The sequence below is a fragment of the Zootoca vivipara genome, chromosome 6 (genome assembly GCF_965207765.1).
Source record: "Zootoca vivipara chromosome 6, rZooViv2.hap1.1, whole genome shotgun sequence".
Lineage (NCBI taxonomy): Eukaryota > Metazoa > Chordata > Lepidosauria > Squamata > Lacertidae > Zootoca > Zootoca vivipara.
In genome coordinates, this window is record NC_142589.1 from 77269483 (window position 1) to 77296065 (window position 26583).

General features: G+C 49.8%; 2 protein-coding genes across 7 annotated transcripts in view; one reads left to right on the forward strand and one right to left on the reverse strand.

Annotated features, from left to right (window-relative positions):
- FKRP (fukutin related protein) lies at nt 1–9115 on the reverse strand. Of its 5 annotated transcripts, none has more exons than XM_035118388.3 (2): nt 8997–9115; nt 1–4177 (listed from the first exon to the last, which is right to left on the reverse strand). In XM_035118388.3, exon 2 carries the CDS (start codon nt 4083–4085, stop codon nt 2574–2576), a length of 1512 nt encoding a protein of 503 aa, XP_034974279.3. In that variant the 5' UTR covers nt 4086–4177; nt 8997–9115; the 3' UTR covers nt 1–2573. The 5 variants fall into 5 exon arrangements, with proteins under 5 accessions (XP_034974279.3, XP_060131554.2, XP_060131555.2 ...); XM_060275571.2 differs by lacking the exon at nt 8997–9115 and adding an exon at nt 8564–8689; XM_060275572.2 differs by lacking the exon at nt 8997–9115 and adding an exon at nt 8295–8401.
- Nucleotides 8559–26583, forward strand: part of STRN4 (striatin 4) — a 21524-nt gene continuing 3499 nt past the window's right edge. Inside the window, exons 1-17 of one of the 2 annotated variants that reach the window (XM_035118386.3) lie at nt 8559–8975; nt 13606–13709; nt 13997–14070; nt 15159–15237; nt 15375–15575; nt 17020–17179; nt 18354–18504; nt 18800–18913; nt 19412–19527; nt 19773–19948; nt 21286–21333; nt 21517–21638; nt 22398–22568; nt 23030–23170; nt 24607–24705; nt 24929–25015; nt 26361–26550. In XM_035118386.3, coding sequence (XP_034974277.3) covers nt 8565–8975; nt 13606–13709; nt 13997–14070; nt 15159–15237; nt 15375–15575; nt 17020–17179; nt 18354–18504; nt 18800–18913; nt 19412–19527; nt 19773–19948; nt 21286–21333; nt 21517–21638; nt 22398–22568; nt 23030–23170; nt 24607–24705; nt 24929–25015; nt 26361–26530 — 2424 coding nt within the window. In that variant the 5' untranslated portion in view covers nt 8559–8564 and the 3' untranslated portion in view covers nt 26531–26550. Of the gene's footprint in view, nt 8976–13605; nt 13710–13996; nt 14071–15158; nt 15238–15374; nt 15576–17019; nt 17180–18349; nt 18505–18799; nt 18914–19411; nt 19528–19772; nt 19949–21285; nt 21334–21516; nt 21639–22397; nt 22569–23029; nt 23171–24606; nt 24706–24928; nt 25016–26360; nt 26551–26583 lie in introns of both variants that reach the window. The other variant, XM_088672709.1, reaches the window with a different exon arrangement.

Here is a 26583-nt window from a genome sequence, read left to right on the forward strand (position 1 = left end):
TTAAATGCTGGTGGCACAAGGTTTGTTTTCGTTTTCTTTCTTTTAAAAAATTTAATAACACTGCAATCATAAAATGCATCCCCGAGGCAAAATTTATACAACACCCTGCTCCCCCCCCCAACAACTTTCAGTGAGGGGAAGTGATGTGTCTGCACAAATGACTGTAGAATGAGTCGTCTTCCTATGTGAGTGGGTGGGTTGTAACTCTGCCGCCACCCACCCTACCAGGCATGAGTATACAGGCAACCTCCCCCCCCATTTATGCACGATCAATATATGTGTGATCACATATATGCGCTGAACGCAGAATTGACCTGAAAACGCCACAAAAATGTCGTGGAAAGGGGCAAGAAGAAAGGGGTACTTGTAGGCTTTTTCAATGTGTTTCAAATATACGTGATTTCACTTATTAAATGCATGATGCCTTGGAACGTAACCCCCACGTAAATAGAGAATTGTCTTTAAGTCTTTGGAGCAGCCCCTTGTCTCTAGAATATCTGGCTGCCATTGGAGGCCTGGCAAACCCCATCACCAGATGCCCTTTAGAAAGCTCTGAAGATGCACCTGGGAACATAACGAAGGTGCCTTATCAGATTATTGGTCCATGTAGCTCAGCCTTGTTTACACTGACTGGCAACTGCAGGTCTTCTGGGTTTCAGACAGGGGTCTGAATCCCCTTGGGGATTGAACCTGGGGCCTTCTGCAAGCAAGGCAAGTGCTCCCCCACTAGGCCATGGCCCATCCCTATTTCCTTGGCTTTCTCTTGAGGGGTGCTTGGTGGACTGAAGGCTTTAGCCATACCTTGTCAGATTTTAACATTTAGAGGCTGATATTTTATAGTTCATTGCTGGTTTTATTTATTAAGTATGTTTTCCTGTGTTCTGTTTTACAAGCTGCTCTGAGGTGGCTTTTCCTCTTAAAGGCGGTTTAAACGTATGTTAGATAAAATCCAATTAACCTATCCAATAAATATCAGCTTGCAGCAGCAGAACCAAGCAGTGTTAAAAGAGGGATAGCCCCCCCCCCCCGGTTCTGAATTCTACAAGGCAAGATCCTCACATCTATGGTGCATTTGTCTCCTTGCTGCATTTGCACCAATGGCATCTCTGCAGGAAGGCTGCCAGAGCGTGGCTGCAATCCTCAGCTTACCTCCTTTGGGGTATGTCCTCCTGACTTCACTTGAGCATTCAAAACAGTGTGATCTAGTCCCCCACATCCTGCCTGAAATAAAAGTCTACTGGTCCCCCTCAAAACCTGACCCCCTCCTGCTACAGCCAGCCTAGCTTCAGTGAGGAGCAGCAGCTGCAGTGAGACAGGCACTTCCTGCATTCCAATCTACTAGTAAATGGGCAGAATATGAGGACTTAGAGTTTGCAATTCATGACTGTGAATGCTTTCTGCCTGACTTCAAAATCACACCAGCAGTGCTAATTCTTTTCCCTTTCTGAAGCCCTGGCCATCATTTTTCAGTCGCAAAATAACTGACCACACTGAATTTGCTAGTCCTTGAGGTGCCACAAGACTCATTGATTTTTTTGCAATGACAGTCTAACACAGCTACCTCTCTGGAAAATGACTGCTTTGTGAAAGCCACTGCAGCTGCTTGCTCTGTTGTGTGACTCTTGCTGAAACAACCAGCTGTCGACAACGGGGGGGGGGGGGGATCCACCTGGGGTGACGTAATAGACCCTATTTTGAAAGGGAACGCTGCAACTCACTGCAACAATGGCCCTCCCTAGCCTTTCCGTTTTCAAAGGTTTCTGTTTGCTATGGATCAGCAAAATGAAACCTTCAAGCACCAAGGCAGTCTACTTCTGAGTACCTGCTGCTGGGAACCAACAACAGCAAAGAGCCATTACCTTCATGCCCTGACTGTGACCTTCCCAGACGCACCTGTCTGGCTGCCATCGGAAACAGAATGCTGGACTAGATGGGCCTTTGATCTGATCCAGAAAGGCAGAATGTACATTCAGTGTTGCTACTTTGAAACAATTCACTGTTGCAAACATCTCCTCCAGTATAGACAAGACACCGAGGTACAGTAGTACCTCGCAAGACGAATGCCCTGCAAGACGAATTTTTCGCAAGACAAATGCGTCTTACGATCTGATGGTGACTCGCAAGATGAATTCATTTTGCGAAAAATTTGTCTTGTAAATTGCGGTTTCCCATAGGAATGCACTGAAATTTAATTAATGTGTTCCTATGGGCAAAAAAAGAAATTTCAATGCATTCCTATGGGAAACCGTGATTCGCAAGACAATTTTTCGCAAAACAAATTGACTTGCGGAACGAATTAAATTTGTCTTGCGAGGCACCACTGTACCTGTAACGGGCAGGTAAATCACCTCACTGCATAATCATTTGCATGACATGGCCACATGACCTGGAAGCTGTACGCCGGCTCCCTTGGCCAATAACGCAAGATGAGTGCCGCAACCCCAGAGCCAGTCACGACTGGACCTAATGATCAGGGGTCCCTTTAGCTTTAAGTGTTCAAGGAAGGAAAGCTCTCGGCTCCGAGATACTCGAGAACCTCTCCTTTTAAGGCTTGGGCCTTCACGAGGGCTCCTTCAGTTTCCCTTCTCCATGCTCTTCACAGCTGGGTTTGGATATTCTGGGTTTTCAATCACCCCTTCTCCAAACTTCAGCTCTAGGAAGCTCCAGTAATCATTGGGCGCCATAGCCAGGAAGCCGGCAAACGGGATGGGGACCAAGGGCTTCAGGAAGTGCTCCGGGAACTCAATGTCTTGCCGGTGGTCCATCCACGTGTCCTTGGTCATCACGCCATTCTTGGGGTAGAAGGGCCACAGGTCAACGTGCAAGTGGTTGCGCTCGCTATACTGCACTCGGTAGAAGTCCCCCTCAATAGCTTTCTCCCAGACAAAGCCCTTCTCGTCCACAATGGAGCCAGAATCTGCACTCCGGAGCAGCTCGCAGTTGGGGATGTCTTCCAGGTAGACGCCGAGATCCACGTCGTAATCCCATGGGATGATGTCTTGGTGGCGGGCGGCTCCGAGGAGCGTCCCCCCTTCCAGCCAGTAGCGCACTCCGGATGCCTCCAGGATGCTGATGACATACTTGGCTGTCTCCCTCAGGGCTCGGAGGCAGCAAGGCGGCGTCCACCGGTTCTGGTAGAGGTATTCCGGCGTGTCATCGTGGATGGTGCCAAAGCACCGGGGCATCTCCTTGCTGCAGCCAAACCACTGCTCCTTGCCGTCCTCCAGGACGACCCGCTTGATGCCAAAGTCGCGGAAGAGCTGCAGGCGGTTGGCCTTGGCGAGGTTGTCGGCCTTCCACTGGTTGTGGGAGGAGGTGAGCAGAGGCTGGTGGAGCGCCGAGAAGGAAACGTCGAGGAGGCGGACGGCCCATCCCCGCAGGGATGCCTGGATGAAGAGGGAAGTCAGCAAGGGCTTGGCCAGGGGCATGGAGAGGTTGAAGAGGTCCCTGGTGCGCAGGAGGATGACGGCCTCACCTTTCAAGGCCACACACACCTTGGAGGAAGGCGGAGCTGCCGTGTAGTCAGCCGTCCATTCTTTAAGGTTCACCTTGAGGTTCAGGCACTGGAGGGGAGCTAGCGACTGCACTGGAGCCGCCACCATCTCCACCTGAGCTTGGTTGGCCTTGAACTCCTCCAGCATTCGCTCCAGCTGGGATGCGGAATCCACCCTCACCCCATCTGGCACCAGCGCCACGTATTCTGTCTTCACATAGGTCTCGGGCCTGGAGATGTGGGCAGGCTGGTCCGGGGACGGCTTGAGAACGACAACCTGGATGTTGGGAGCACCGGGGAGAACCATAGGAGGATAAGGCAATCGGTCTGCCGCCACCACGATGGGCAGCTCGGGTTTGTGCTTCACGAAGAGACGCACCACGTCGGGGACGTAGTTTTCAAAGTCTTCAAACTCCCTGATGAGGACGGTCACGCCCGACCTCAGCAGGCCACGGGGCTGGTGGGCACTGGGATGCGGGTGGTCCCTGTGCCGGTGCAAGACGCGCTGCTGCAGCCTCGAGATGTAGAAAAGGATCAGTAAGTTTATGGCGATTGCAACAGCAAGCACGCCCTGGCAGAAGGTGATGCGCATCTTGCGAGCGCAGGGCAAGTTTTGAAGAGCTCTCGTCTCTGCCCCACGGAGAGTCTCGCAGTTCCAGATTCATCCATCCAAATTTAGTTCACCTGGAAACCAGGGAGAAAATATTATCAAAAGATCGCACATTTAGGAAATACCATTTTACCATCAGCTATAGATCACTCCAAACTTCTGAGACCAAAAGCAAACTTTTTACCTAAAATGATTTCCTTTCAGAGCGTCTTACTGTCTTCCGGTTACAGGTAGGTAGCCGTGTTGGTCTGGGTCGAAGTAAAATAAAAAAAATTCCTTCAGTAGCACCTTAAAGACCAACTAAGTTTTTATTTTGGTATGTCTTCCCACAGAGAAATCCATCTCTCTGTTTTTGCAAGACTCATGGCACTGGGGCGTACGTCAAGATGGAGATACATTTACATTTACACTCCTTCGGCAGTGGAATTTGCTACCAAGGAGTGTGGTGGAGTATCTTTCTTTGGAGGTCTTTAAGCAGAGGCTTGACGAGCATAAGTCAAGAATGCTTTGATGGTGTTTCCTGCTTGGCAGGGGGTTGGACTGGATGGCCCTTGTGGTCTGTTCCAACTCTATGATTCTATGATTCAATTAGGACAGGCTGTTCTTAGAGCAAGTCATTCTGCGGTTCCTCCTTACGAGGCATGACCAATGATGCATAGCTGAAACGGAATTATTCTGCACTGTAGAACAAGAAATGTTTAGTAGGAGGCAAGTTCAGAACAACAATTCATGCAGAGAAGCAACAGGCAGCCAACTCTGCGGGCAGCCTTTCATTACTGAATTAGTTTAGCTCCTCTCTCTCTCTCTCTCTCTCTCTCTCTCTCTCTCTCTCTCTCACACACACACACACACACACACACACACTGTTACACCCCAGAACACAGCTCTCTAGGCAATCCAGACTGTGGCGTGCCACCAGCACAAAGAAGTGTTCTTGAATGAAGGATGGGGAACCTGTGGAACCATTATATCCAGAAAAACGTAAGAACAACAGAGGAGACTGCTGAATCAGGCCATCATAGTCCAACATCCTGTTCTCACACAGGTCAGCCAGATGCCTATGGGAAGCATATAAGCAGGACCCAAGAACCAATAATAAAAGCACTCTCCCCTCGTGATGTTTCCAGAAGCATACTGCCTCCAACAGTAGAACATAAGCCATTCAAAGGAGACAACTTCTAGCCCCCCAATAAAGTATTTGAGGGGGGTGAACCCCCTGCCAAGTTGATGTGATCAATTATATGGAATGGGGCTTATCTGCCCTCCCATATTTTATTCAAGTTGTCACCCCTGTCCATTAGGCTCAGTGGCCATGAACTGCTATTAAAAATATGGAGGGAACATCACTCAGTAGCAGAGCCCATATGCTCTGGAAGTCCCAGATTCAAACCCTGGCAACTCCAGTGGAGCTGGGAAATGACTTTGCCCGAGACTTTGGAGTGTTTCTGCTGGCCAGAACATGGAGTGCTTATCTAGACTCTGGCTTCATATATGGATTCGAGGGACCTAGCATGGAGATGGAACACATTCAGATCTCACGATGAGGGCAGGTGAATTCCACGGTCAGTCTTTGCAAATGAATTGCAAGCAGCCCTTCCAAAAGAACTGCAAAATGCCAGGAGGAGTAGAATGCACAAGCCGGGTAAATGGTGAGGTGTGTTGGGAACAGCGCCGCCTGGAGAACGGTAGCGTAGCGCTGCGAGAAAATGCCAACATGCTTTCAGGCGTGTGCAAGCATCAAGGCTCATGCTGGGCATTAACCACCAGCAGCAGGGAAGCCGACAAAAGAGTAATGCTAATGAGTGCAACCCCTCAACATATGTCTTTATTTATTTATTTTTAAACCCACTAATCCTCCTGGCGTGGCAGATGGGCCAGGAGAACAGGAGGGGGGCTGCCTTATTTAATCTTATTTAGATCAAGCTTGCTCATTTCCCTGGAGGGATCAAGGCTTCTGTTTGTAAAGGGACAATCATTGCTCTGTAACCCTCCTCCCTCTGTAGACAAATGAAGGGTGGGGGGCTGGAACAAGAAAGCTTCGCCACTTACTCAGGAGGAGAAAAAACACAATAAAAAAAGATCAGGTCTCTTTTCTATAATAGCAGTGTTAACACTCATCACCATCTTGCTATGCTGCGCAGACGGAGGCTTGATTCTCAATGAATGAGGTACAGGGAACAAATTTGGTCACTGGCTTAATGCTAACCCCAAGCATATACCCCTTCGCTTTCTCCCACATTGGTAAATAATTGCCATTTTATTTTATATCCTCCAAGGAAATCAAGGGGCAGCAAACATGGTTCTTCCCACCCCCATTTTATCAAGCTCAGGTAGCACAACGGGTCAGTGCACCTGGCTGTTAAGAAGGTTGGTAGTGCAAGCCCACACGGATGGCTCTACAGTTCCATGATTCTGCATTCTAATCCAGGCATCTCCAAACTGCGGCCCTCCAGATGTTTTGGCCTACAACTCCCATGATCCCTAGCTAACAGGACCAGTGGTCAGGGATGATGGGAATTGTAGTCCAAAAATCTGGAGGGCCTAAGTTTGGGGGTGTCTGTTAATCCGACACGCTAACCACTACATGGAAAGTATTTTCATGTAGGGATACTATTCCAGTGAACTGGAAGAGTGTAGTAATGATTTTTTAAAAGGACACAAACCTATGAAATTCAGATCAGGCTGCACCCTTAGCAAATTGTGGGGTCCCCAGAATAATAGGATCCCCCTCCCCACTGCAGGAGTGGTTCCTTGAGCTTAGTTTGAGCTAAGCCTTGAGCCCAGCTCCTGTTTTCTATGCAAAGACAGGCAGAGGAAGCAGGAAGATAATGTCTCTGAGTATGTGCAGAGTGTCATCACACCCTACTCCCCCAGGCATCTGGGAGTCGTTCAGGCACACTTGAGCCTTGACAGCTATCATTTTGAAAGCAAACGTGGAAAGCATGGAGGATTACAGCCATTTTAAAGATTATTTGTCGGTAGCCTTTTTGACAAACCATTCTTTAAGAAGGGAATGGGACTTGCAGCACTCATCAATACACGTAGAATTGTAGAGTTGGAAGGGAACCCGAGGGTCATCTAGCCCAACCCCCTGCAAGGCAGGAATCTCAACGAAAGCACCATTTCTGAAGGACAGCTGTTGTTACATTCTGGTGGTCCTGGTGGTGAGTCTGATCGTTGTCACAATGCAATGGAGACCAGAGAGGAAGGGTCAGGAATATGCAATGAATTCAGCCTGAGGGAGCAGGAGACCCTTGGGCCATGTCCCTGCCCTCTTCTAGTCTGTAAAGCGCTGTGCACATGGATGTTGCTTTAAAAGATAACAACAAATGGCAATGATGATGACGACATCTAATACAGTGGCAACAGCAGAAATAACCACCCCTGACCACAGGCCTTTCTGAGAGGACACCTTGGCTGAACGTGCACACCTTCCTTGTAGCAAAGTAACCTCACTCCCCTAATTCCCTTTGGCAACCCCCTGCTTATTTATTACATTGCTTATATATTGCAAGTGCACCCCAGCTTTATCCAAGGTGCTCAAGGCGACACAATCCTCCTCCGTTTCATCCTCACAACAACCGTGCGAGGTAGGCTGAGAGGGGCACCCACTCAGTCGCCAGGCCTCCCAGTGAAACTTGGCCTCCGAAGCCACAATCCGGGTCCTCTAACCACTACACCACACCGCCCCTCTTCTACCTTTCCCTTCACACCTACCCCCGCACCCCAAATAGGCTTCTGCGTAACGCAATCCCACTCAGATCTGTCACATCCTTTTAAATTTAATTTCACTTCATGGGGCGGGGTGGTGGTGGAGTGTATGTTGTCTATCCTCCCGAGGAGCAGGAGGAAGAGGAGGAGGAGGGATGACGGCAGCCGGTTGCTAAGGTGCTGGCGGTGGGCGCCCTGCTCGGGGCGGCTTTCCCCGATGGCCCCGAGGTAGCAGGCCGCGTTGCCATGGTGAATTTGCCCGCTCTCTTTCGAACGGACGGGCGGTTAGATTCGGGGCCCTGCGCGCGGACGTTGCATGAAGGTGGTGAGCAGCCTGCGCGTGCAGGGAAGGATAGACCGGCGCGCGCTCCCCCCCATTCCGGTTACCTCCACAACCCCCCCCCCCCAAATTCCGCGAGAGGAGCAGGAATAGGAGGCGGCGGAGATCAGAGAGAGGATGCGGCCCACCCCTCCAGTCACCATGGAAACGCCTCCCCTCCCCTCTCTTGTCTCCCTCCGGCTTCATGCTCTTCTGCGGCGTAGTAGCCGCGAGCGCCTTCGGAGCCGACCTAGGCCGCATTTCCTGGTTGGCTCCCTATTTGGCAGGAAGTGGCCCCCGCTCCTCCCTCCCGCAGGTCCTCTCTGTCCCCCGCTCTCGCTCTCCTCCTCCGCCTCCTCCCCTCGCAGACCGGGACCCGCTTCCCGCCGCCCGCCCTCCTCCTCCCTCCCCCCGCGCGCGGCGGGCTCACTATGTGGCAGCAGCTGCAACAGCCGCCGCCACCACCACCTCCGCCGCCGCCGCTCCTGTCGCCGCCGCCCTCCTCGTCGTCGTTGGCGTCGTCGTGCTCCTCCTTCTCCTCCTCCCCGTCGCCGCCGCCGCCTCCTCAGCCGCAGCCGGCCGGATCCCCGATGGAGGCCGAGCGGGTGGCGGCGCGGGCCCAGCAGCTGCACCAGCAGGCGCTGGCCGCGGCGGGAGACCAGGCGCCTCAGCCGCCCCCTCCGCCGCCGCCTCAGCAAGGCACGGCGGCGGCCTCTCAGGGTGGCCCCGGCCCCGGCCGCGGCGAGCTGAGCCTGCCGGGCATCCTGCACTTCATCCAGCACGAGTGGGCGCGCTTCGAGGCCGAGAAGAGCCGCTGGGAGGCCGAGAGGGCCGAGCTGCAGGTGAGAGGGGCGAGCGGTTACCGGGAGCCGAGGGCGCCGGGGCGGCGGTGACAGCAGCGGGGGTCGTCTCTTCTTCCTCCTCCTCCCGCTGCTGCTGCTGCTCCTCCTGCCACTGCCGTCGCCATCTTGGTGGGAAATGGTGGCCGACGGGACTGGCGGGGGTGGGGGGGCAAGGCGCGGCGCCCCCCCCCAACGTCCGGGGGCCACGGCTGCAGCCACGAAACGGGGGACTCCCTGCCAGAGGACGGCACTCTGGCCCCCCATTGCATAACCCTGCAAGGGGGCCTGACATCACCGCCCCCCAGCCATCCCCATCCCCTGCAACATTTCTCCGTTGGAAACGGGCGTCCTATCCCATCATCATCATCATTATATAGGATAAATATATAAATATGTGACCGGGTTGCCCCAACATATATAAAAACATCGAACATTTAAAAACAGTACAGCGCTGCCTTCAAATGTCTTCTAAAGGTTGCATTAGTTACTTATCTCCTTGGCTTTGGGGTCACATAACTCCATACCCTCCAACATTTCTCTGATGAAAAGATGAAAATGGGACGTTCCGGGATCAAATCAGAAACCAGGGCGTTTTGTAATTCCAGGCTTGTCCCTGGAAACAGGGACACTTGGAAGGTCTGCACCCCTCAGGAAGGCTGTGGGGATTATTCCCCACAGTGGGTCTGGGGATAAACCCCAAAGAGTGTTTTGGGGTCCTTTCATGTAGCAGCTAAAATTATGTTTTGGTGGCGAGGGGAAGATATACTCCCCCTCCTTCCAGAAGGTGTTCATTGTAAGCTTTTCCATCTAATCTCACTCTGGACAGCTTCTCAAGTACTACTTGGTGGGGAAGACGGCTGCTTCCACTTCAAGGCCCAGGATGCCAAAGCGAAAGATGTGCTTAAATCAATGGGAAAGAGAGTATGTAATTCCAGAAGGACTCTTGTAGTCGGTTGCCCAGACAATGCTGAGCTAGGTGGTCTGTGTCTGCTTCCTGTGCTCCTGAGGCCTTCCTTTCCATTCTTCAGTCCAACAGGAATATCCCTACTACCGTACTCTGTTAAAAAAGGGAAAATTGAGGGGGCTGGATTCCACCTCCCTCCCCCAATTTTGCCACCCTTCTAGAGATGCCGTATGTTGTGATGGTGGGCTGATTCTCACACAAGAGGGCTTAGGAGCTGCTAGTTGTGGATTTTTTTGCATGTAGGAAGTGGACTTATACCAGGTCAGACCATTGATCCACCTAGCTCAGGCAGTGGTTCTGCAGGGTTTCCAGCAAGTGTCTCTCCCTGCCTTAACTGGGGACACCAGGCATTGAACTTTCCATATGGAAAGCAGGTTCTCCCCTTCTGAACTATGGACTTAAACACACATCCTACTAGGTGAGGGCAGCAGGGAGAATATGTTCAGTGCTGTCTCAACCACTGTCAGTGATGCATAGTCAGTGGGCAAGATACGCATAGGGAGAGTGAACCTCTGGGGATGGAGTCAGTGAACCCTCAAACCCAAAGCAATTTATGATTATGGTCTAGAACTCTGTCTCAAAGAACACGAGAGCGGTAGCATCCCCCACTGATTTCAGTGAAACTTGCTTCATTGTTTAGGGTTTAGAGAGTATTAATCACTTCAGGTCAGTATTATCTGGCTGCCAGAGATTTAGCACAGGAAATGGGAAAAGGGAGGTGGATGGCAAATCTCAGTCCAAATAACTTCTATAGTGAAATGGGTGAAATCGATGAGAGCAGGGAGGCACATTATTCTAAAGTTGTCTTGGGTGTTGAGTAGGTTTGAGGCTGGATGTAGTAAAGGGGGTGGATAGTTGGTCCTTTCCCCTTGTAAGGATGTGGAAAGAAATGAGTGACCTGGGCAAAATATCTGCATTACCTCAGAAGGGCAAGAGGCTGAAAGTACAGTAATTGATGTACAGTATTACCAACTGTGAGTGGAAGCCTGTGAAAGGATTTCATCTCTACCTTCTGTGGTGACAGAGTGGGGGGGGGGTGAGTGGGTGGATATTGCTGCCACCTGTTCCATAGCAAATGAGGAAGGGGGGTGTATGGGAAGAGGAAGGAGGAAGCTGACACCTATGGTTCCAGGTGGTTGGGAAGCAGCTGCCCCTACTGCCATAGTAACTGGCACAAAGGGAGATGGAACAATATATTTGTATTTTAGCATGGATGCAAAGGCGGTAGAGAGAGCAGGGGGCTGAACAGAGGTTGTGTTAAGAGATGGACAGTGTGCTCTTATTTATTTATTGCGTTTACATCCTGCCTTCTTACCCAACGATCTCAGGGTGCTGTATATGGTTCTCTTTCCCTCATTTAATCTGCACAACCGCCATGCAAGATAGGTTAGGCTGAGAGGTAGTGACTGGCTCCAAGGCCACCCAGTGAGCCAAGTGGGGATTTGAAGCTTGGTCTCCTAGGTCCTAGTCTGACCCTCTTAACAACTGCACCACACTGGCTATCTTTTGAACGGGCTGTAGCCAGAAGTTACTGCTCATAGTATAAGTGCCCATCCTTCTTTTTCCCTCTGGTGAACCATTGTTTGTTTTGTGCTGAAAACCTGTTTGGCCAGAGGTAGCATGCAGCACCAGAAATCACAGTGCACATCCCATGGGAAGCTCTGTCTCTCACAAATCATGTTCGGTTTTCTTAAAAACTGAATGGTTATCTGCCAGCAGAATGATAAGGGAGCGTAAATCAAAAGCAATTGTTCATCCTTAAAAACTGGCACTTGGGGTCATCTAATAGAACCAATTGGCAGTATGTTGAAGCTCTGCAAAATGAAATTACATTCAGCTGACCGGCTAGGAGCCAGGATCCAAGTGCACATACCCCCTTGGCTATGATGCTCAGCCTATCCTACTTTGCAGGATTGGTGTGAGGATAAAACTAGGAGGGAAGAACCACACATCCTTGAGCTCCTTGGAGGAAAGGCAGAATAGAGATGTAATCATAATAGGCAGCTTTAAAGATAGATTAGGCATGTTCACAGAGAGATTTAGATGGCTAGCCATAATTAGCTTAAAATGGTATTCAGAGGCAGTAAACAGCTGATTTGTAAATGCCGGAGACAAAGGCAAGAGCCACCCACTGTTGTTCGTTTGTGAGCTTCCCTAGGGTGCACGCAGCTGATCCTGTCAAGGACACATTTCAGATAAACTGTTCAACAAGAACAGATTCCATGTGGTTGGGAATTGTGTTAAGGGAAGCTGTTTAAAGTCAGTACTGTATGTGACTTTCCTACCAGTGGGGACATTTGACAGCCTTAATGAGAAATGAAGACTGAGGATGAGAAATAGATCTTAAGTGAATTGAAGTGGTTTTGCTTCCCATGATGAACACGGTCTCCTCCTGTATTGCTGCTACCTCTCATCAAACAGGTTTTGCAAGTTTTTGGAACAATACTAAAACTTGCGAAATCTGTTTACCTGCAGGGAAAGTGGGATGAGTTGTGTACACTGTGGGCAGCAACCAAACCCACTTGAAGTCCTAGTACTGGGAAAGCAGCAGAGAAATGGAAATACTAAAGAGAATCTCCCTTTCAAACCATCTTCAATTCTGGAAAAGAGCATACAGAATTGCTTGTCTCCCATTTGAGGTGTTCTTATTACCGTAGTGGAAACTAGTTGCCCAGTCCAAGGGGTACGTACAGAAGCAAACTCCTGGGAAGTTCAGCTGCATGTTTAATTACATACTTATTGCAGTCCAGCTCTGTAAACATGAACTTTTTAAACCTGTGAGGTTGTGGCTGGATTTTCCTGCATTGCTGTCAATCCATGACAGGAAACCAGAGCTACTGATGGAGGCAAGTCAGTGAGCCTTTGACATGGCATTGTATCAGTGAAGTGCCCCAATTTGCAACCCCTTACAATTTTCCTACCTTCTCATGATGGACGCCACTGATGTTCAACTAAGACAGAATATCAAACCTGCTTATTGTACCGGGAGTGTGTCCCCTGCAGTTTACAAACCACGTCACTTTTTCAGCCACATGCAGCTTATCGCATCAACGTTGTAAAGTTGTTATAGCAGTTAAACAGGGCAGCAAGGGCAGGACTTCTGCATATTATTTTGAATTCATGGCCTGATGAGAGAAAACACGGAATATGACAGTCACCTAGTTCCCAGTCTTTTCCACTTGGTTACTGTGGGGATGAAGGGAGGATTGGGATTTGGTTTAATAAGGGAGCTGTCATATAAAATCCAGCCCCTCTTTGCACTATCAACACACAGCCCTTGTCCCTAGAGGATTTTCCTCCCCTTTCTTTTGCCTTGTTATCTGTTTTTGTTTCTCAAACCTTCCTGCAGCATGCAATCCCTCCTGTTCATGGGCCCTATGTAAGCAGATGCCTTTTCCTGTTCCCTTCAAGCTGTTGCAATGACATTTATTAATCCTGTGACCTCAGAGCAGTTAAACCAATGAGACGAGGGAACTCAGTGTCAGGGGAAGATTTATTTACATACATCAAGTCGTGTGTTTTGTGTGTGCGTGTGTGTGTACTTATGCTAATATTTTTTAAGATGGGTTTTAGCCTATAATGCCCTCATAATCCTGGGTTGGGCAGGAACGGGGTTGTGTGTTGTCAGAATTCAGTGCCTCTGACTTCCGGTTCTTAACCCTCCAGGCGCAAGTGGCCTTTCTTCAGGGGGAAAGGAAGGGCCAAGAGAACCTCAAGACTGATCTTGTACGGAGGATAAAGATGCTGGAATACGCTTTGAAGCAGGAGAGGTGAGCCATGCCACACACCAGTGTGCCCCCCTTGTGGTGGCAGAGTGGACACCTCTGGGTTGCTGCCGCTGCTGGGCTCTCATTTTGGGAGAAGGTGGAGTTTCCCTCATGGTGCAGTGGGGAGACTCAGTCTGGAGTCTTCTTTCCGCTCTGAGTGTCATCCTGGTATCCTTATGTGACAGTCGCCTCACCATTGTATTCTGCACCCATCACCCGCTGTAAGGAAAATGACACGTGCTCATTTGCTCCCGGTGTTTTGCTCCTAAGGTTTCTTCTGCTTCTTCCAGGTCAAAGTACCACAAGCTGAAATTTGGCACTGAACTGAACCAGGGGGAAAAGAAACCAGATATGTCAGAACCAGGTATTGTGCTCCCCGCCCCACCCTCGGGTGTCAGGGCATCTGCTCACTTGCACCTGTGATGTTCTTTTATCCTTTGCTGAGCCACCTGTCAGGGCCTAAACAGGTGCTTCCACTGTTGTTCCCCTGGAATGGCAATGGCATCCTTTCACAATGAGAGACACCAATGAACCTGCTCCTACAGTTGTCTTCCGATGTGTCCACTGCTCTTTTAGGTTCAGGCTGCTGGTGAATGAGAGCAGGGCATTCCTACTTAAGTAGTATCTTGCACAGACTCCCACACCTTCCAGACATTCCAGGCCATCTCCAGTGAAATCTTATTCTTCCAAACCTTTCAAACGGATACTCTTCTGTGGCTACTCCCCCCCCCTTTTTTTTTTGCAATTTAGCTTTTGGAGCTTGGATTTCTTCCATTGTGTGTTTGCTGTCTGGAAGTTGCCACAGGCGCCAAAACAAATGGAAGGGCAGCCTATAAGTATTTAAATAAATGTTTGTGCTGGTGCTTCGTTAGCAATTGACTCACTTTTGCGTTGAGGGGAAGGAGGAAAAGGGCAGGAAGTTCACTCCCTGGCTGTCCTCTCAGACTCTGTGCCTCGTGTGCACAGGTAAAGCTAGCAATAAAAAATTTAATTAAAGCATTTTTTAACCCTCTCTCTAGCCAAAGATATTCCTACACTGGCCTTCAGATCAGTTAAGAATACAAGACAGTCCCTGCCTTCAGGCTTTCAGTTGAAAAGACACTGCACAAAATAGCAAAGGGATTGGGAGGAAAATAGTTATTGTTTAAAAGGCATAGCAGGTCTGGGAGAGAAAAACCTTCCTGAGGCCCTGGAGCTGTCCTACTGGCAGTCAGAGGAGAGAGACAGAGCTGGCCTGAATGGGCCAAAAGATCAGAGAACCTGGAAGAGGAGGGAAATTTTGTTCTCCTTGACCACTGGAAGACTTTCCTAGTCCTGCTCTAGGCCTTCCATATGGTTTGAGTTTTTCTGGGTTTTTAAATAGCAAATTCTGGCCTTGCCATTTGCAAAGTTGAGAACATACTAGTTTCCTTGTCAGTTGCTGATGGAAACCTTTCCTCCTTTCGCCCCTAGTCTCCAACGGGCCAGCGGAACCGATCTCGTTGGAGAGCAACCAATTCATGTGGAAGGAAGGGCGCCAACTCCTCCGCCAGTGAGTAGGGAGACTCCTGGGGCTGAGGTCCTGGGGGTGAGCAAAGAGACCCTGCCCTGTTTGCAGCCTCCCTCTACGGCAGGCCTCCCAAGTTGCTCAGCCCTATACTGAAGGCCCCTTTTGATTGGCCTCCCCAGGTACCTGGAGGAAGTGGGCTACACGGACACCATCCTAGACATGCGATCCAAGCGAGTCCGCTCTCTGCTCGGCCGCTGCTCTATGGAACTGAATGGTGCTGCTGAGCCCAGCGGCCTGGGGACTGGGCCTGCGCCAGGACCGGCTGGGCTGAATGGGGGCGAGTCCCTTCTCGTCAAGCAGATAGAGGAGCAGATCAAAAGGTACGTTATCAGTCACTTTGGCCATGGGGCAGCAAGGAAGAGAAGCTTCTCCGTGTGCCTTGCCCTTCCCCCCCCCCAGCAAGAGGGCCACCTTGACCCACTGTCAACCCTCTGGGAGCCACATGCCTAGAGCATGCATGGCCAATTGTAACTTTTTTTCCTTTTTAAATACAGTTTTTAAAAAAACCTTCTGTTACTGTAGACTCAGCACAGGATCTGTGGTCAGTGATTAATTTTTTAAAACGACACATTTTTCAGGACCACAAAAAAATCACAGCAGAGAAAATATAAGAGCAGTAAAAAAATAGGTCAATGTTTACATTTTTCAAAAGAAGCAGCACATTGCCGGGGGGGGGCAGACTAAAAAAACCGGGGGGTGGGGTGGGGTGGATTCAGCCTTCAAATGAGCCACCCCTGCTGCACTGGGTGTGGTTGTTCCATTTGGTGCCCACTCTTCCTCCTCTCCATGGCAAATGTCCTGAAGGAATGAACTGTGGTCCAAGCTCTGGAAAGGCAGGTACAGTCCTCCTGCAGGCCTTACTAGTACCTTCTGTATTATATCACTGCTCTGATTGCCAGCACAGGGTACATAGGACTTTCACCATAGAGCTGCAAGGAGGGGGCGGTGGCCATATCTACATTCATTGAGGCTCATGGCCAGTGTTCTTTTTTTCAGGGTTTGCATTTTTTAAACCAGATGTTCAGACTGTGCGTTACTCTAATATTTTCCTACTTCCATGGTCTGTGGCTAGCAGCAGGGAATGAAACACCCATGGGATGTATAGAGGAGACCTTTAGAAGAGCAGGTGCCTTAAAGCCAGGGGATGAGACTGGGCTGGCAGTGGTTCCTGTACAGGACAAAGGGTGTAGTGCTGGTGCCTGTGGAAGGGACTTTTCAGTGGTGGCCCCACATCTGTATTCTTTTAAGGAAGCGGGTGTAGATGCACCCTTTTTGCCAGGCATTTGGATGAGGGAAATTTGTCAGACTGCATTTATTAACAGTTTGATGTGGCTGTTTCAACTCTGAGTTGTATTTGTGTCATGTTGTTGTTGTTGCTGCTGCTGCTGCATGATAGTTACATTGTTCAATATTCTGTAAACCTCCCTGTGGCCTCTTGCAAAAGGTGGGAAATAAAAAAATAAAATAAAAATCCTGGTCAGGGAAGGTTGTGTATAGTCTTGCACCGTGGAGGTCCATAAAGTCACAAGTGACTGTGCCGGTGGCTGTTGGTTGATCCAGGAATGGATCTACACAAATCAGATTAGAGGAGGGGGTGTGGAATCCCTCAGTGAATATATTTCCAGCCTGTTTTGGAGCTGAGTTCATATTCCCCATACAACAATTTTCTGCTTCTTTTCTCCTGATAATGAGCACATTTTTCTATTTTCATGTGAGGCAACCCTAGACCCCAGTGTCTGTTGTTCTTACCCTTCTTACTTGCAGGAATGCTGGGAAGGAGGCAAAGGACCGGACTGGCAGCTCCGTGATGGAGAAGATTCCCTTCTTGCAGGGCTGTGAGGAAGAAGACGACAGTGATGAGGAGAAGGACTTGGAAAGCATGCCTCTGGAGTCGCAGCGGCAACACAAGAAGCAGCGAGTAAAGGTATCCTCCCCTCCATGAATCTAGCAAAGAGCTGGAGGACTTAGTTTAGCATCATGTAGGCAAGCTTAGGTTTCTTGAAGGTAATTTTTTTTTAGCAATATAGAACAGAGGGCAGGCACTTAGAATCATAGAATTGCAGAGTTGGAAGGGACCCCAAGGATCATGTAGCCTAACCCCCTGCAATGCAGGAATATGCAGCTGTCCCAAACAGGGATCGAACCTGCAACCTTGGTGTTATCAGTACCATGCTCTAACCAACTGAGCTATCTGCAGCTGCAAATATTTTATTTACTGTATTTATTAAACTTCTTAGCTTAGTTCTCCAAGTGACTATCAGCAATTTATATATCGTGTGTGTGTGTGTGTGTGTGTGTGTGTGTGTGTGTGTGTGTACATATGCACCCACACACCCACAGAGTATAAGGAAAGTGGGTGTCATACAATGCAGCAATCTATTGTTTAATATAACATTCATGGAAACAAACAAACAAACAAACAAATATTAACTATGCTCAAATAATAAACAAAGAATACTCCCACCCACTAATATCCCCCTTATAACCTACCCCCCCCCGAAGTCTAGTATCAGGCCAGCTGTTCCAAATCAACATACTCCTACAGGGATGGTCCATCATCTCTTCCTTTGTGGGAAGCAGGAGCAAGGCAAAACAGGCATTTGGACTGTAGCTTCTATCCCCGGCTCTGCCAGGGCAGTGAAATCTCATCCATTAGTCCATTGGCTTTCCCCCTTTAGGCTTGTGGCTCCCATTCACAGCTGAGGCTGTTGCTTTGGCATTTTGCCACACTTAAAATACTCTTTTTTATTGTATTCAAGTTGAAAAAGCAAAGCGTAAATCTTCTCCTGCCAGTCTTTGCCCAGTGACATGCTCACAAAGGACTTGTAAGTCCACAATGGTCTCAGAAATCTCTTTGTTAGCAATGGTGGGCCTGGGGGTTGGGACTTTTCATTGTGTGTTTTTCCCCTTGCTACTGTTCTGAGGACACAAAAGGGACATGGATACCTACAAAACCCACCTGCAATAGGCCATAAACTGGCCCAGTCATGCTCCTTAGTTCCAGGTGGGGAGGTTCTCTTGTTGGGCTGGTGCTTGCCCATGCAGATGTGGCCACAATACACATCCAAGCTCTAACTTGCCCTTGTCCCTCTCGGCAGCTCACCAACAAGCCCCTGATGCCAGAAGTGGAGGATGAAGACGACGACGAGGACTCCGAGGATGCACTGAGCGAGTTCGACTTCCTCGGCTCAGGGGAGAACGGCGAGGGGTCCGGGGACATGCGGCGAGCTGGAGATGGCAATGAACTTGGTAGTTACAGAGCTGCATCTTAAGTTTCCTCCGCATCTGAAATGCCCCCTTGGCTAAACTGGGGTTTCCTGATTAGTTCCTCCTGATTGTGTCTCAGTCAGCTATCGGGGTGGAGATGTGGGGGAAATGCCTAGGCACTTTTACCACCATTGACCAAGGTTCAGCAGCTGGGTCATCTCGGCTGCTGCGCATTGGAGTTCCCTCCCTTGACACCACGAAGTGCTTGCCAGTTTGCAGTGGCCAGAAACTGGCTTGACCTTCCCCTCTCCAACCGCCCCCCCTTCCTCTTCTGCAGAAAGCCGCCGGGTGAAGCTGCAGGGCATGCTAGCTGACCTCCAAGATGTGGATGGGCTTCCCCCAAAGCCTTCCATGCCGGCAGCCATCTCCAGTCAACCCAGATCTCACGAAGGTGCAAAGGCTTGGTTTGTCCTTTATGCCCCGCCCCCTTTCCTTTTGGCTTTGTTTTTTTGATTTTATTAAATTCGTCAAACATTATAACAACACCATGCAGGCCAAGAATGAAATACCCCACCCCTAACCCTGAAGCTGGTGCATGCAAAATAACAACCAAACAAGTTATTATCCCAGGCTGCTATTTGTATAGAAAGCAATGAACATTTTAAGCTAGCCAGTGAAAGTTTTCTAATGCGTGGGGAAGTCCTCTACTTTCAGTTTTAGCCTTGTGGGTAATAAAGCCATGCCATTCAGTCGCAAAGGGGTATTTCTGCTTCAAGCCTTGCGCCAATGTTATTTTATTTTAATTTTCCCACAAGCGCTGTTTGCCACACTTCCCTGTTGCCTTTTGTGTGGTCACATCCAAAACAACCTTCACCCCACCCTGTTTCATTTGTCCTGTAGCTGGCACATTGCCACACTCATAAGCTTTCCTCTCCCGTCCCTGGAACAGGTTCCCTGGGCTTCTCCTCGGATGTTTTTATAATGGACACCATTGGCGGAGGAGAGGTCAGCCTGGGAGACCTTGCAGACCTGACCGTCACCAACGACAATGAGCTCAGCTGTGATGTGAGTTGCAATGCGAGTTCTGACTCTTGTCAGTTTCCATTCCCCCCTACTGCTGCCTCTTCAAGCTGTCTTCTGCTCCTCCGGCTGCTGCCACGGGGGCAGCCTGAGCTGAGAAATAATCTTCCATGGGTGGGAGGTGGTGACGAAGCAGCTCTGTAGCAGCAGGGGAGGTTCAGGATGGGGAGGAGCACCTGGCTAAGCAGCCACTCTATTCTTTCTCCTCCTCTCCTCCACCCCTGCCTCAGCTCTCGGACAGCAAAGATGCCTTTAAGAAGACGTGGAACCCCAAGTTCACCCTACGGAGTCACTATGATGGCATCCGGGCCTTGGTCTTCCATCACGCCGAGTCCGCGCTGGTCACCGCCTCGGAGGACGGCACCCTGAAGCTGTGGAACCTCCAGAAGACGGTGGCCGCCAAGAAGTGAGTGCAGAGAGGATCTGCTGTCTTTAGAGCTGGAGCTAGCATAAAAATGGCTCCCTCTCCGGAGAAGGGCAAGGTGGCTCAGCATGCCTCCGATTGCCAGTTACCGAGGAGCAGCAACAGGGAAGGGTCCTTGCCCTTGCGGTCTTCCTGTAGTCATCTGGTTGGTGACTGGGAAATGCAATGCTGGAGGAGGTCACTCTTTGGTCCAACCCAGCAGGGCTCTCGTTACGAGGAAGAAACTGCTTTAGGCATTTTTGCGTGCCAGGTGGATGCCCGTTTTTCGTCTCCGCCTGCCATGACTCCCAGTCAAGGAATGCTGTAGGGCTGTGGAGAGTTGCACAGTCTTGTAACCCTCCCTGTTCCCAGAGTTCTTGTGGGGATGGGGGAGAGATGGGATCCACCAAGTGGTTTAAACTTGTAGCGTTCCTGTGGGAGAGATGCCCTCCAGGAGATGATTCGTGCATTGCAGGAGGTTGAACTAGATCACCCCCGGAGGTCCCTTCCAACTCTCTCTGAATCTGTTACCATTATTATTAATAAAATTTGTATACCGCCCTTTATCTATAGATCTCAGGACAGTTCACAACATAAAAATACAAAATACATAATAAAAACAAGAACAAAAAGAAAGCAATAACCCCTAGTGATAGATTCTGTGAATCTGTATGAGGAAAGCATACAAAAATAACCAGCCACAGGAGATGAAAAGAGCTGCAACACAATGAGAGCTGGAGCCCCCAACCTTCCCTTGACTTAAGTTCAACCCCCGAAAGCCGGAAGTCAGTAGCGCTTCCCCAAATCTTTGAAAAGAAAACCCCAGAGCTCTCCCTCTCTCATTCCCTTTGGTTCCGCATCTTTCTCTATGGGATTCTTTGCATTTGCTGTTTTTGCAAAATATGACGCTGCCTTATAGCAAGTCAGAGCACTGGTCCATCTCACTTCCTAGTGACTGGCAGCACTTCCCTGGGAAGAGAATCTTGCTCAGCTCTGCCATGCGAGGCCCTTTGATTGGAGCTGTCTGGGCCTCCTGCATCATACCTTGCAGGTGTCTTCCCCTCCCCTAAGACCAGAGGTTTTGAAAAAGCTACACTAGCCCCCCCCCCCCCGCACACAGAGCTTAGGGTAGTGAACATGACACTCCTGTTTTTCTCACTACAGTGGCCTTAAGGTGTGTGTGCGTGGGGGAACCACAGCCCTCCATACGCTGGTAATGTGAAAGGAATGCTACTGAGAGTTGCACGTAAGCGTAGCCTGTAAGTGAGAAAAGCAAAGACGACATGTAGATGTGTAGGCCACCCATCTGACTCTTTTGTCATCCCTCTTTGCTGTTACAGGAATGCAGCGCTCGACGTGGAGCCAGTCTATGCATTCAGGGCACACAGGTGTGTATAGGAGCCGAGCAGGTGCAAGGGGAAGGCATTGATCCCTAGCTAACCTGTGAGCTGCCCTAAAGCAGAAATGCCTGTTGGATTCCTCCTGGTGGGTGTAGGGGGAGCATTGGTGGGTACAGCCCCACCCTCGTTCCTTCCACTCCTTCTCATGCACCTGTTGCTGTTCCCTACTAGGGGCCCGGTGCTTTCTGTTGCCATGGGCTGCAACAGCGAATATTGCTACAGTGGAGGCGCAGACGCGAGGATCCGTTGCTGGAGGATCCCGGAACTCGGCATGGACCCCTACGATGGCTATGGTAGGGACAGGCAGGGGGGTGCCCCGACTCTGCTGCATCTTGTCTCCTTGCTTGCGTTCTTTGATCTAGGGATGACTGCTGTTTTCAGCACAGTAGCATTATATGGACAGGATTTGGGGATGCCTCGCCCCACCCTGCAAGTTTAGAATTGGGCACTAGGTTGGGTGGAGTGGCAGTATTGTTGACAGCCGGTTTTCGCAAGGCTGCAGCCTCCACAAACTATTTGCTGTCAGGCTGCGATGGTAACTGCCCGCATGTTTTTGCATGTTGGAGGGCGGAGCGTCTGTGGGGTCTGGCCTTCTCCTCGTGTGCGTGGACCAGGAAGCAAAGATCATGCTCTTCTCTATCCCTTGCCCTCCAGAGGGCTAAAGCTAATGCACCTATTGGGGTGACACATGCAGAGAGAGCTTCCCCAGTTGTGGAGCTGCACCCCAGCGCAGGGAGGCTCACCTGGCGCCTGCTTTGGCACGGGCCTTTAAAGTTTCCAGGCTCTCTCTCTCTGTTTTATTTTTGTTACTTGGATGTTTGCTGCATAATACTCCTGCTTTTAAGTGTCGGGTTCCGTTTGCAGTTCTGTTAGCCTCCCCTAGAAATACACGTGTCGAAGGGGGAAATATTAAATGCATGAAATAAATAACTTCATTTGGGCCTCGGCTCCGAAGTATATGTGATGATCTAGGCCATCTGTCACTGCTGTGCGAAGCTTGAAAGGGAGGCAGGCAGTGCTAGGTTTTGCTTTTGTCCTTGTTTCTGGCCCAGACCCAAGTGTGCTCGGCAATGTCTTGGATGGCCACACGGACGCCGTTTGGGGCCTGGCCTTCAGCCCCTCAAAGAACCGCCTGGCTTCGTGTTCTGCAGACGGCACGGTGAGGATATGGGACCCTAGCTGCAGCAACTCCTCCTGCCTCAGCACCTACACTGCGGACAGTGGTGAGCCTCCGCCTCTTTTTGACCGCGCTGGGCCCTTGGATCCTGCCAAAGGGCTTCTCATTCGTTCGTGGTGTGAACTTGCTTTGCCTTTCCCTCTCTAGCGCAGACCCCACATCTTTGGGCGCTCAATCTCTGATAGCAGCTAGAAGTTAATAACATCTGGACCATTGCTCTATCAGAACACCTGACATACCCTCAGCAAATAATCCAGGGCAACTCCAAAAAATGGGGGGGGGGGGCCTTCTTAAGAGGGATAAAAGTTCAGTGACTCAGAGAACTGTCAAAACAAATGTTAGAGATGTATAAATCCTCAAGGTTAGGTGGAGACTCATCAGCTCTGTGTAGATTGGCTTGGGCAGAGCAACTTCCAGTTCTCTCCAAATCCTACTGACTACTGCGGTCACCCTTGGACCATAGCAAGAACCCAGTGCCCAGATGCTTGTCTCCATCATCTTCTGCAGAGAACGGAATCCCTACCTCCCTCGCCTTCTCCGGTACCGACCCTGCACATGTTGTGGCAGCCTTCCAGACGGGATGCACGGTTCTCTATGATGTGGAAGCCAACTGCTCTGTCCTGACCCTGGAATCCAGGCCAGCCAGCGGTGAGTTGGGGCTGAGAGTGGGGTGGGGCTAACGAAAAATGTGTAAACATAACAAAAGCAAAGAATAAAAAATGTTAACCATAAAGCATCATCACAACATGAAAGGACAAAATTACGACAACAGCAGCAGCAGCAGCAACCAACCAACCACAAGAAGGCATCATAGCTCCAAAGGGATAATAAAGCATTGGCTCATACAAAGATTCCCTTTATAAATAAAAATGATATAGAAAAATAAAAGTCTTCTCCATCTGTGAGTTTCTGCCATTATTGAGAATAAAGGTTCCGTTTAGTCTTAAATGAGCCAGACACCTGCATATATGGTGGCATTTCTCTTCTCTTGCACAAAGTGGGACATTTGCCCAAGTGGGAGTGTCATTCTAGTGCGTTAGATTAGGTTGTTTAGGACTAGGGGTTATAATGATAAACCAGCAACAGCTTTTACAGGTCCCTTGTTTAGAGACTACCCAAGAGTGGGTTTGTTTCTTGCTGGGGTGTGTGTGTGTGTGTGTGTGTGTGTGTGTGTGTGTGTGTGTTACCATTGGAATACTGTGTACACAATTTCAAGGTAACATTACACTTTATTTTCACTTTATCTCACATGGGGCTCGAACCCACAACCCTGAGATTAAGAAGCTCACGCTCTACTGACTGAGCTACGACAGCTCTTGCTGGGGTGTAGTTGTGGACAGGACAGAGGTGGGGTAGGCCTGGGGATCTCTGAGGAATCTAGAAGAGGAGAGGTGGGGAACCAAAGTGCCTCAACAAAATTTAGAAAAGATAAAATTTTGGAATTGGAACTGTGCTATAAGGGGCTTGGGGTCCAAGAAGAGAAGGTTCTGGGAGTGAAATGCACTTGCTGTGAATTTTATTTCCACTGACAAGTGAAATACATTAAGTGATTGTAGCATTAACTAAGTGGATGAGTTTGGGTTGGTTAAGTTTACAAATGAGCTGAAGCAAAAAAGTTTTTTAGGTGTAATTGTGTGCATAATCTTAGGAGCAGCACCCGTTCCTGAGTCAATGAAGGGGGGAGGCCTCTGTTATGTTGTACTTTTATTTTTTAAAATTTAGAACTGTCCGGTTAATTCCGGGCACGTTTTTATGTCAAGCCAAAATAAACAGATCATTCATATAATGCAGCTTTGTGCTGGCTTAGGCTGATGGGAATTGTATTCTGAAAACCTCTGGAAGGCCCCAGGTGTGGGAAGGGCTGGTATAATGTCTAGTCTGTTTAAAAACTTTGCAGAAACAAGTAACATAGGACACCTGGCCCTCACATTCTCTTTCAGGGTCTCCCGAGTGCAAATTCAGCAGAAATTAGAGGCTGCCTCCTCAGAGAAGTTTCTCCTTTTCCACATCTCTGCTCTTATCTAAGCAAAGGTGTGCTTGTCCGAGGACAGTCCTTAAACTCTCCTCTCTTCGTCTCTGAACAGGATCCAGTCAGATCAACCAAGTTGTGAGCCACCCAACCCAGCCGATCACTATCACAGCCCATGACGACCGAGGGATCCGCTTCCTGGACAATCGCACAGGTAGGGCTGTTGTTTGGGGGCCAGAATGGATGAGTTGGCAGAAACCTGTAACCTCTGTCTCCTTTGCAATGATTGGAAGAGCACTTGCTTCTCAAACACAGTTTTAAGTTGGCAGGTTTCCTCTGAACACGATTTTCCAAAAAACCCAGGAACGGGAGTTGCGTACATGTACATGAGTTGCGTACATTTTGTAACTCAGAAGGAAAATGTTCTCTCTGTGCAGGGAAAGCTGTGCACTCCATGGTGGCACACCTGGACGCTGTTACCTGCCTCGCTGTGGATCCCAACGGAGTGTTCCTTATATCAGGAAGTAAGTGCCGCCTCCTCCATCTCCATATACTGGGATCTTTCTCTGACATTGAATGAATCCCATAACCTTACTTGGGCAAAGCTTTTATGTGCACAGTAGAACCCCAGTCTGCAAGGTTGGTCCCCCTGCCACCCGGTAGCAGAGCAGAATGTCAGGCTCCTACCGTGAATGTACTCAACTTTATTCTAGGAAGTCTTGACTTTGGCATCAGGAACTGGCAGCTGCTGGGTTTTAATCCATCCTTTGTGAAGGGCATGAGTTGGCCTTCCAATCTCACCCCTTAAAGGTGCAAATTCAGGCCTATAAATGTCACGGAGCCAGCCAGTCAGTAAATCAAACCGTTTTCAATGCTGGGGTTAACATTTTATCAGGAAAACATGATCTTCACAGATTGGACAGACTTTCAGGCCTCATGAGCACAGCAGTTCATGCCCTGTCCATGAAACCAAATAAAAAAATTCCTTCAGTAGCACCTTAAAGATCAACTAAGTTTTTATTTTGGTATGAGCTTTCGTGTGCACGCACACTTCATCAGATATCTGCATGCACACGAAAGCTCATACCAAAATAAAAACTTAGTTGGTCTTTAAGGTGCTACTGAAGGAATTTTTTTATTTTGTTTCGACTCAGACCAACACGGCTACCTACCTGTAACTAGATCCATGAAACCAGTTGCTGAGATTCCCCACTTCCCCGCAGCCTATTTCTGCTGCTCCTCAAGGCATCTTTCCAGCAACCGGAGATTGTGCACACATGCACAGACTGTCTTTGCTCCTCCCTTTTTATACCTCTTTCTGGGAGTCGGGGCGGGGGGGGAGAGGAGTCTGCCACATCAGGAGGGGGAGACCACTGACTTTTCACCAGCCTGAACTCCTCTCTGCCTCTTGGCCTCCCTCCTCTGCCTCTGATTCTGGACTGCTCTCTGCCACGGACTCTCCCAGCCCACTAAGCCCTGTCACCTCTCCAGCTTCCAACACTTCCTCCTCCCAGTCTTCTCCCTCTGATCACTCGTCATCATCCCACCGTCATTCCCCAGGCTCATGAGCCTTCTTCCCTTGGGGGTTGCCCAGCCGGCTCCCTCCCACCGCTCCTCTGTGACCCAGCTGTTCATGACAGTAAACGAGAAGCACCTGCGTCACTGGGACTTTGGCAACTGGCCCAGTTTGAGTGCTTGTGGGATGGACGGGCCTTTAGTCTGACACCCTATTTCCTCGTCGAAGTGCCTTTGCACCGTCCCCTCCTTCGACAGCTTAGAGGTCTGCAGGTACCCCTTAACTAAGCCTCGGGCGTGCCTGGGCACATGGGCTTCCTTGCTTAACCCCCATGGCCCTTCCGCCTCTCCTAGGCCACGACTGCTCCCTCCGGCTGTGGAACCTCGAGAACAAGACCTGCACGCAGGAGATCACAGCTCACCGCAAGAAGCACGAAGAGGCCATCCACGATGTGGCTTTCCATCCCAGCAAGGCCCTGATTGCCAGCGCTGGGGCTGATGCCCTTGCCAAGGTCTTTGTATGAAAAGAGGGTGGGGCCTACAGGTAAGCCATGCCCAGGAGGGGGCGGGGCAGGAG